At 38.0% G+C, this 10817-nt stretch overlaps 1 protein-coding gene across 1 annotated transcript; it reads left to right on the top strand.

Annotated features, from left to right (window-relative positions):
- The first annotated feature begins 1401 nt into the window (after nucleotides 1-1401).
- Nucleotides 1402-8828, top strand: LOC124159826 (putative gustatory receptor 28a). The gene is made up of 4 exons (XM_046535733.1): nucleotides 1402-1894; nucleotides 7009-7077; nucleotides 7592-7681; nucleotides 8250-8828. The coding sequence occupies exons 1-4, from the start codon at nucleotides 1850-1852 to the stop codon at nucleotides 8337-8339; spliced, it is 294 nt and encodes a 97-aa protein (XP_046391689.1). The 5' UTR covers nucleotides 1402-1849; the 3' UTR covers nucleotides 8340-8828.
- The last annotated feature ends 1989 nt before the right edge of the window (nucleotides 8829-10817 follow it).

The raw sequence follows: 10817 nt of genomic DNA on the forward strand, positions 1-10817 counted from the left end.
ACATCGGAGGGACGCGGCCTTCGTCCGAGATACTGGTATCTTGAAAAAGAAAATAATTTCCATTATGCCGATTGAAGTTTCCGCTAAAGCAAAGAATACAAATTTCATAACTTAGTTTTTTATTTAGTAGAGCAAAAGAAAACTGCTCATAGGCCAGCATGAATCAGTTGGCTGGTCATTAGTTTTTTCTGTCCCAGCAATCATTTTATTAAAAAATAGTCCTATAGCGGGATTAAGTTATCGGAAATCAAATCAGAATTTAGGATAAAATTTTCTTTAAAATGACGTATAATTCATTATTAAAGCATGCACTGAAGCCAAGATACAAATTTACAAAGTACAGCGGCACATCATTTTGACGCCGACAGTAGGAGAAAACGCTGTCTTCTTGGCTGGCAGTCGAGTGTATGAGGAACAACGTTGTTCTTTATTTTCATATTACCTCTCTTGATTTTAAAAATCATGGAATTTTCTGTCCTTCCGTAACTGAAATTGAACAAGTGCCATAAATAATTAGAGTCCATCGTACCTATCGAGAAACAAGTATCTCGAGGTTTATATTCTACGGCGGCCGAATTATAGAAAAATATCAGGTTCAAGTTATTCAGTCGATAAAATATGGAAATATTATTTATATTAAAGTTATCTCCGCACTCATAGCACACGGGTTTATCATTCCGTTTATTATACTCTTATTTTTCCGTAACGCTCATCCCGACGGACAGTATGCATCGAGACTTTTCTTTTAATTTCCTCCGTGGGAATGCTAACGAAAATTTTTTCTGGGGTGTTATTGCACAGAGGAACAATGCATCACTTGTGGTTTTTCCTTATTCCAGCCATGTTCTCCTTTAAACGCAACGTGGCTCTTCCAAACCAGCAGCTACGACGTTACTGGGCTTGGACCTGGGACTCCTACTGAATTATGACGTCACGGCGTACGAGGCGGTATTTTTTAGCCCGCGAAACTTGGGAGACTTTTGGGAGTCATTTTCTAGAGTATAAACTAAATTTTAAGCGGAAAAAAGTATATTGCGTTACTAAGTATTTACTGTAGTATATCAGCATACTGTCTATAAAAAGCATGTAATTTCCCTAATAGGGAGGGAACAGAGTTCTAGAGATCAAACATGGAAACAGTTTTCAGGACTCCATTGGTGGAGAATAACGCTGATTACGTCTCGCAGGATTTCCATCGAGTTCATTAGCTTTTGGTATATGTTTTGAAAACTCTCTTTAACTCTCTCTCTCTTCTTTGAATATTTTATATCGTTTTAATCTTTGTATTTTATATTGTTCATACTTTTTTCTTACATAGCCCTGATGATGATTTAAAAATAAATCGAAACGTTGGCTGAAACTTGTTTTAAAATTGACTGAAACTCCAGGAAATATTATATCGTATATTAAACAAGGTCAAGAAAAGGAAAAAAATAAAACTCTCTTTGCCACCTGCCTCAAAGTACATCTGAGATATTACGGCCATATTGTGCGAATTTTATTTTTACGGCCACCAGAACAAGGTTGAGTAGATACTATCGAGTCCAAATTGAACTAGTTTTTTCTTGTAATCCGAGGATTATCGGGAGTTGCATCAACTATCGCCGGCTTCCGTGAGGCGTCTACCTTACGCCTTTGGGCTGGCCGACACCTCGATCTCTGCCATTCCTTCCGCGACCTCAATGAAGTCTTCGGAACATCGATCCTAATCCAAACCACGGCAGGCCTCGTGGATGCTGCCTGTGAGGGATATTTTGTTGTCGACGGGGCCATCAGCCTTTCGTCTAAGGAGGTCATCCGTAACGCCCAGTGGGACAGGCTGCTGACCTCGGTACTTCCCTGTTTTGTCATGTACGCAGCGATGCTGGGATTGAACAAAGCAGTCTCAAACGAGGTAGGTCCATCAACCTCTTACCAAGCGAAAACAAAAGCAGTAAAACTTCTGAAGGTACAACACGTTCAAAACGGGCGGGAAAATGCCACTTCCAATTAAGAGAGATAGGCAGATTGCGTTGTTTTAGGACTTTCCCTTTCCATTTTCCCTGATTTCCAGTCTGAATTGCTTTTAATTTCTCTGGCTTTAAATAAATGATAAAGCAGTTACGAAGGGGTTAAGGGAAAAACGTAGCTATGTATAACTAGACAAAAAGTCAATCGCTATTAGTGCCATGCCGTGGAGGAAACACAACGCCCACCTCGACGTTCGAATGCTGAAACATTTTGCAACAACCGTGTTTCATCTTCTGACTATGCCTCCGGAGTTTTTCCTGACCACAACCTAATGCCTTTACAGGCATGAACAATAGCGAGGGACCCTCGTGAAATATTAAAACACAATTACTTTGCTTCATTATATAAGAAAACAAAATATTGAAATATCATGAATTTATATAATACAGTAGATTCCGGTTAATTGGGACACATCGGGACAGGCACACTTTGCCCCAATTAAGCGGCTGCCCCAATTAAGCGAACTATCACATACATGTACATAAACAAACTTTGAAATGATAGAAAGAAGACTAAAGAATGGTTATAATGCAAACAACGTTTATTAAACTATTAAATTGTTTAATAAATCAGCGAGATTAGTTAATTTATTAACATTTTTAAGAATGATAGCAATCTTAGTTGAAAATATTTTTCACAGTCTCAGGCGATGCTGGATGAATGTCATTTACTAACTCCTATTGAAGAAAAATTCACGGTTAATTAGTTAATAATATGTGATTCCTTAAATTCCTAAACATGCAAGTACTTTCATTTCAAATCGTATCTCCTCGCCCAAGGAATTTTTCTAATGTTCTCTGCAGCATTCTCGTCATACGACCCAAGTCGGCACAGAAATCCAATGACGACCTTGGGCTATCTTGATTGCCTTTCACTTGAAGAAGAGTCGCAAACCCTCAATGAACCTTCTTGCATCCAGAGTTATCACTTAGCTACGTTCAGGTGCGATTTCATCTCCATCACCATCCTCACCTTCAGCTTCAATGTTGCCTGTGTAATATGGTTTCAGCAATATCAAGTTCACAGTTTTCATTGGTCCAAATTGCAGTGAATATAATCGAGCTCTTCATGGCTTGTTATGTGGCACAGTTTGGAGTTGAATAAATTTTCAGATTCTGCTGTTATGTTGTACACTGCACTGAAACTTTAGAAATCGCAATGAAAAAACAATGTTGAATTTTTTTACATTTGACATCACGTTGGGGGTGGATGATGATATCAGAAGGTTATCTTCTAATAAGTAGATTCTAGAATATTATCTACTTATTTCCCACGGTAAAGTGTTCTCAAATTTTTTATGATCCCCTTATCCATTGGTTGCTCCAAGGACGTTATGTTTCCAAGCAGAAATTCCAACTGATAATTTTTTAACACACATTTTGGCAATAAGCATGGGCCGTACAGTTTTCAAGTACAAGAAGAACCTTTCTTGATTTCCATGCTAATTCTATATCCCCACTGGTCAATCATTGCGTAAAGAGACTCACTATCATCGCTACCTTGCTATTGGCTTGGTACTGTAATGGTAAACTGCTTATTCTTAACGCTTTAAAGCATTGAGGCTTAGCACTTTCCAGAATTGCCAGAAGAGTTTTTTGTCAGTTCCCCAAACATTTAAACAATACTAAACAGTGACGCGATTCATCGATTTTTTGAAGCCCGTTGGTCCTACATGACTGTAATAAGAAGAGCCATTTGGTGTTGCTCGGTATTACAGTCCCGTTTCATTGGCATTGTAAATGCCATCAGTGCAAAAATTCAGGAGTAACTTGGGCAGTTTGTTCAATTTCCACTCCTCTGCACTCACGACATCAGCACTTTTTTCTCCGTTAGCTCTCTTGAATTTTATTTCGTTTTTGGTCTTCCATCGAGATGCCAACCATCTGTTGCCTTAAAATGGTCATGACCAAGTTTCAAAGCTAGTTCCTCCGACTTCTTATTTAATATTGGACCGCTTCCACAAATCCCTCGATCGCTTACAATGGAATACCATTGATCAAAAGCGTCCTCAACATCTAGATCCTTACGTTGACGCTTGCGTTTCATAGACGATGCTTGCTTTCCTTTTTGACTCCATTCCTCTCTTAGTTTATCCTTGCTTCAATAACTGAGCTATCGTCAATTTTGGCCGCCCGGTAATCTCAGCCAAACGGAGATGACTGGATTGAGGATAATCTTTATTTTTGTCGAGTATAGCAAATTTCAGCGAGTAAAAGGTCTTAACGTGGCATATTATTCAAGAAATGGAGCGTCACTGAATCTCAGAACTAAAAAAATAAAATATCACTTATCCTAGGTTCACTTAGATCGTAGAGCACGAGATAAATCCCACCAAATATGCGCACCATTTAAACTGGTTTTAGACTGTTAGTTCACAGATGACTAGGTACAAGTGAAGAGAAAAGTGTCTTTTGTGCATGCATAGACTACTGGGAGAGTGATGGGAAAAAGAGAAAGGAACGAAGAAACGTAATTTTCCAATAGTGACTACTCAGTTGTATAGAGGAAAAGGAATTAACCCTTAGGCTGCGGGAACGTTTTTAAACGTTCTGCATGGTGAGTGCGGGAAAAACGTTTTTCTACATTTGACCAGATTTTCTTACCACTGGCAGGCTTTCCTTAGGATTTTATTGCCATCCTTTCCGCGGTTGCTTGAACTCGGCCCAACCTAGTGGCAGAGAGCACAAAGGCGTCTTTCGAGGACTGGATACCCTCACCACGGGGAGCGCTACCCAGATTATCCCTTCTTCGAGAGAGAGTCTCTCTGCTCTCCGCGGCACATTCACGAAGAAAACAATTCCAATGAATCCTTACATTTCCTAGGAATTTTTTAATCTTGTCATGTGCATTAGCCGGGGAAATTTATTTGAAAGCATTGGTTATTCTTTCTTATACTTTCGGTGGTGGGTCTGTCGCACCTGCGTAATTACCAAGGACATTTCTTTCCTTTGAGTATTATATTCTCGTTCTGGATTTCCCACCGAATGGGTTTCCCTTCGAATATCCTGCCTTTTCCACATGTTCTATTGATCTTTGCTCAGTTTTTCCAGAGTTTCGGTGTACTTTTGCTCCTAATCAAGTACCTACTCGAGTGACTACATTTTGTGAATCTCTTCATTTATTTTCACTATGGATAGTGAAAATTTGCCATCTCGGCCAAAAAGGAGAAGGTTTCTCTCGAGGATGAAGTTCTCAATATTTTATTCGACTCTGATTGTGAGAGTGAGGACGGAAATTTTTCCGATGTGTCTGTGTCTACCAGGGATAATGAGACGGATGAGGATGATACAAATGATTCCGGCGATGGTGGTCCATTCAATTTGGCTGAAGACATTGAATCCGCATCATCTTCTTGGTGACTGGTCTCTCATCATCTTCTTCCAGGACTGATGATTTTACTCCTCAGATTTTCCAGTTCGACAGCTCCTCATCTGGTGTAATATCGGACCACCTTCATGAGAACGCCTATTATAACCTTTATTATCCATTACCTTTACCTACCGCATCCAAACATACGTTCCAAATGCTCCCCAAAGTTCAAATCGGCTGAAGTATGGTTGAAATATTGAGGAATATGGTTAAAAATCAATGGATTTTTTTACTGTTTGATATCAAATCGCTCATAAAAATGTCATGCTGGCCAAATTTGAGGAAAAAAATGCATATACATTCAATTTAGAAAAAGTAGCGTTCAAATATTTTAATTCCAATTATGATTCTTAGAAAGGGCTCAATTGTATTCATGGTCTGTCGTCAGGGGGTAGGGTGGGTAGTCCCGGATTATGAGGGCCCACTACCTGCTAGACACACGCCCGGGGTTGACGGAAAAATATCTTCCCCGCTCATGTCACGCACACAGTGGAAGGAAAATTTTGACGCTCCAGCAGCTAAATGGTTAAAAGGATAGATTTCATGAGTAAGTTGAATTTTGTTCAAGATGCTGCAAACAAAAAACTCTTTGTAAGCGAAATTGTTCGCCTCGTACCGTCTCCTCTGTTCAAAAATAGCCAGTAATTCCTAGAAATTGGCCCGTACTCGCTCTTACACCCTCACCACGGGTGTCATTAGTTCTTTCTAACTATCCCGGGCTCATTCTATCACCTATAGCCTGCCACAGGACTTAAACACATGACTACGTTGAATGAGGTTTCATGGTCGGGAAACGGAATCCGATTCCTCACACGGATGATATAAGAACAAGAGTTTTAAGATTAAGGCAAGAATAGGTACACTTGAGATAAATAAGACTAAATTAAAGAAGGAAAATATAAAAAACAGTATTCTGATACGAAAAAATTTTAATTTCGTCGCGAGCATAGAGTCAATGTCGCCGACTCATGGCCCAATAAAGCGGCATGCTGTCCCAATTAAGTGGAGAAAACTCTGGGATATTCTTCAATTGGATTCGGTTCCTCAAGATTTGCCCCAATTAAGCGGCTGCCCCAAGTAACCGGTGGACCCATTAACCGGAATCTACTGTATTTATTTGAAAAAGGAAGTTTTTTCGATTATGTACAATGTTAAAATTAGTTAAAAACCCTCTACTTTCAGTATCCTGCTTTTCAAGAATTTCCCTAAGACCCCCCTAGTTTAGAACCCTCCCCAACCAAATTCTTGGCGATGCCACAGGGCATGAACCATAAATGGGCAAATATCAACAGGACTGCCTCGAAGCGTGATGGGGAAATTACCTCCAATAATAAAACATAAGGGTAAGGAAAGCTGAAGTGCCTTAGGCCCCTAAGCATTGCTAGGCAGCCATGGATGCCAAGATTTGAATTGAGCTAATTAAAATCCAATCCATTGAGACCATGAAATAAGGCACGGTTAAAATACTAAAAAACCTCAACCATCTCCACTACCAAATCCCATAACGCTTAAACCTAAATAAGTTGAGTGGTTCATAATGAAGTGTTTACAGAATTACAAGATGCTTCTAATAAGAAATATAGAAAGCTGGAAAAATTGATCTTTTAATAATTGGGAATTTACTTGCAGGCTAGTAGAGCGAGAGATATTGCCATAAGCCGCCTATTTAGGACAAAAGATGATGCACTGCGATTTGAGGTAAGCAGACCTTGAACGTTTGATACATACTTGATATTAAATATTCAACTTGGCAAACTCTGACAGGTATTACACTTCATATCCAATTTCTTAATTTGAAAGATGTAATACCCCACAGAAAACACAAATCAGATATTTATACGGCATTGAAGACTTCATGAAACCAATTTCTTCCGCTACTTCCAATGCTTTCAAACCCCTCACTTGCTCTAAGTGCAGATAAAGGTTGTTGTTTTTGGGGGGTTTGTCTACATTTCGAGGCACCTCGGTGGCATGCAGTACTTCCCATTGATAATATCTCAACTTGGACAAGTAACTTTTATGTATTTTCCAATTACATATCTTGAAGCTTTTTTTTTTTTGAGAAAAAAAAATTAAAACTTGCATTTGAGAGCCACCTTAATGATTAACTATTTGTTTAATTTTTCCACAAGTAATGGGGGGGAGGGAGATGTGGCTCCTTTTAATCGTAATGCAAAATACATAATAAGAAAATTATTCACTCTCCTTTCAGCTATGTCTCCTTTCAATTCAACTTCAGCAAACGCCACTGCAATTTTCAGCCTCCGGGTTCTTCAGAATCGACGGATCTTTATGTAATTCTGTAAGTTGACAATAACAAAATTATGCCTCTAAAATGTAAGCAATGGTAGCAACTTGCTCAATTCCGGTCAAATTTTGAAATGAAGAGCTTCCTCCAGATAAAAAGTTGGATGTGCAAGTCAGAACTAGAGAATGTAGAAGTATTGGTCTACATCTGAATGCTACCCAGCAAACTGCCTCAATACGTGTGTAATATTGAGTAAAAAAATTTGTAAAAATGAATCTGTAACAAATAGTGATAACATTAATGAATGTTTGAAGAACCTCTGTCCTATTCCTTACCATGAGAAAATACGAACTGTGGTCACATCACCCATTGATACAACAGATATTTCAATGGAAAAACCTTATTTTTCTTCTGGACTCGTATTGAAGAAATAAATTCTCAACAATTCATCAAATAACAGACTGATTAAAAGGAATCTTATTAATGACCACATCTGAAAAATACCTTGAGCATTTAAAGGCCTTAAGCCAAATGTAAGCATTACAAATTCATCGAGTGCATACCTAGTTTATAACTTTACTTTTGCATGAATTAAATAATATTTTATTGTTTATATTTTCAGCTTTCATCGGCTGCAGTAACACATTTAGTTATCTTGGTACAGTTTCAATTAGCTAATGAGGCTAGCAAGCAAAATCTGACTTGTACCTGAGTAACAAGAGTTCAGAAGCACAACATAAATTTCACCACTGATACTGGATGTTATTAAAATTCAAAAGCTGCTGATATTCTTGACATTACTACCATGTCACAGTCTGGTAAAAAATGGGCCAAAATTATACTCTTAAATTAAATGGTTTATCTAAAACGTTCCATTCTCCATCAGAAGGTAATCCAATTCTAACAGTGATATGAATTACTGTGCATAAAATGAAACTGAATGTTCATTATTGAAGCCAATAATGTTGCAAATAATTTTTCCTAAGGTACCTAGTTTTTGGACCCTTACTACATAACCTAAACACCATCATGATAAGGTTAAATAATATTGAATTGAAAGGGTCTTTTTTCGTTTTTGTAAGTTTACTATGCTTAGGGTAGTTTATATTGTATTATGTAATTGTTTATGTTTTTCTCCATGTATGTATTTTATTCACTGCAACTTTATGCATTAACTTGTGTAAAACCAATCTATGTTACCAGCCAATCATATGGTCAACTTATAACTTCATTTTTAATAATAACATTATCTCCAGCAGCAGAAGCTTCATTTAACTGGCGCTCATAATCCCCGGAAAATCACTCACTTTATCAAGTACTCGTTATATCTGAAGATGAAGGATGCATCCCCTCCATTCCCATGTTTACCTTCACTTACCAAGTTTTCATTCGTATCCCAGATATTCAGCAAAAGAATAAGATTGTGGTTGCATTAACCAGTGTATCTGTGTAAAGTTGTGCAAATGAAATATTTCAAAACTTATTGCTCTTCCTCAAACACCATTCATCCATGGCTGTGAGTTGCATGATTTATGGAGACATAATCATGGATCTGAGATTGTCCAGTGGTAAGATGAGTCAAATCACTGTGTGATGGTGGAATCCGTATTCTAGAACCCACGCCAAACATTCCCATCATGCAAAGCTGCATGAGAGACAGTCGTGGCAGGATGTAGTACTGGGTGCACAAGGCGCAGCCACGCCATCCAAAACATTTGGAAACAATTAACATGAGCTCTTGTAACAGTAACACACACTCATTTATTTGTGCATCAAGCAGCCATAGATGTGCCGATGTGCAATTTCTGCACGCTTCTTTGTTAAGGCCATATATTTTCGTAGGAGAGAAGAATTATATACCGTATATGTCTAAATATATAGTCCCCCCTTTTTTTCCAAAAATGCCCATGGTAAAAGTAAAGGGGGGGACTATATTCAAACGCATTTTTTTAACTTCTCCCGAAACTGAAGCCTCAAAATTAGGGGGGGGGGGATAATATTCAGAGGGGGACTATATTCGGAGAAATACGGTACATATATCCAGAAAATTTCCTTGTGACAATCAAGTTTTCAATGAGAAATACCTATGCATACATCGCAAAAAAAACAAAGCAGGAGTGATTTGTCCTTTTCAGCACATATAATCCCCATGTTAACAATGTGTTTGGTTCCTAAAATGTACCCAAATAGGATTTCTACATTAAGTAGCAATCCAATGAGAAGCACAGCAAAAACGGTATCACCAAGAACTTAAATGAACACTGGGCTTTTTCATAAAAAGATCAACCTGTACTCACAAGTAAATTTCCCTCATAACTGCTTTTTCACTCCGCAAGCAGCTTTTTGGCAGTTGATAAACTATAAAAAACGTCTTTATCAGCAGCAGCAACAGCCTGTCCATAAGTATGAGGCACCACAAGGCTTTTAAATCATTACTCAAGGACAGCCGAAAAAAAGGCATCAGAGTTATGAACTCTTATCCATTTGAATTCCAAACATCATTTAAATACAAATTAAAAGAGCCATGTAATGTAAGTAGATTGATGTGTACCTTGTTGAGCAACTGGCCTACACCCAGTCATGTCAAGAGGGCAGCAACTCATTTGAACTCTTATGATACATGGAATGGCAATTACGTACAATCCCATCAAAAGGCTTCACTTTTCTTAAGATTTCTAGGCCAGTCTTTTTTATTTTCATTTGAAGTAGCTCTCTACACCTAAGGAGAGAAGGGTTTCTTCATCTTACTAGGGTGATTATGGTACGCAATTAAGTTTTTATGTTATCTTAATTCATGATAAATGCTGAAATACATCCAATTGATGAATTACCATTGATATCCAGTCATCAATGCAGAAATAAATACTATACTAAAGACATATTAAAAAATTCATGTAAGGCTATGGTCAGACCACAGAACAGCAAATATCACATTAATTAATCATTATCACAAATTGAAATCACCACAAAAGCTTACATTACCTCTTGAGACTACGAGCCAATTGCTAATAGTAAGTATGTACATCCATCTACAGTTAATGAAGTTCATGTTTGATTAGATCTTAAAGAGTTCCTATGAATTGCAAGTTTTGATTTACCATGCCAAAACTGATTTTCTGGGACTGTATCTCTGTATGCTGAGAGAAAGCTTTTGTATATTACCTTCCCCTGCAGGAATTGCATCACCAGG

The sequence above is a fragment of the Ischnura elegans genome, chromosome 5 (assembly GCF_921293095.1).
Source record: "Ischnura elegans chromosome 5, ioIscEleg1.1, whole genome shotgun sequence".
In the NCBI taxonomy this organism is placed as follows: domain Eukaryota; kingdom Metazoa; phylum Arthropoda; class Insecta; order Odonata; family Coenagrionidae; genus Ischnura; species Ischnura elegans.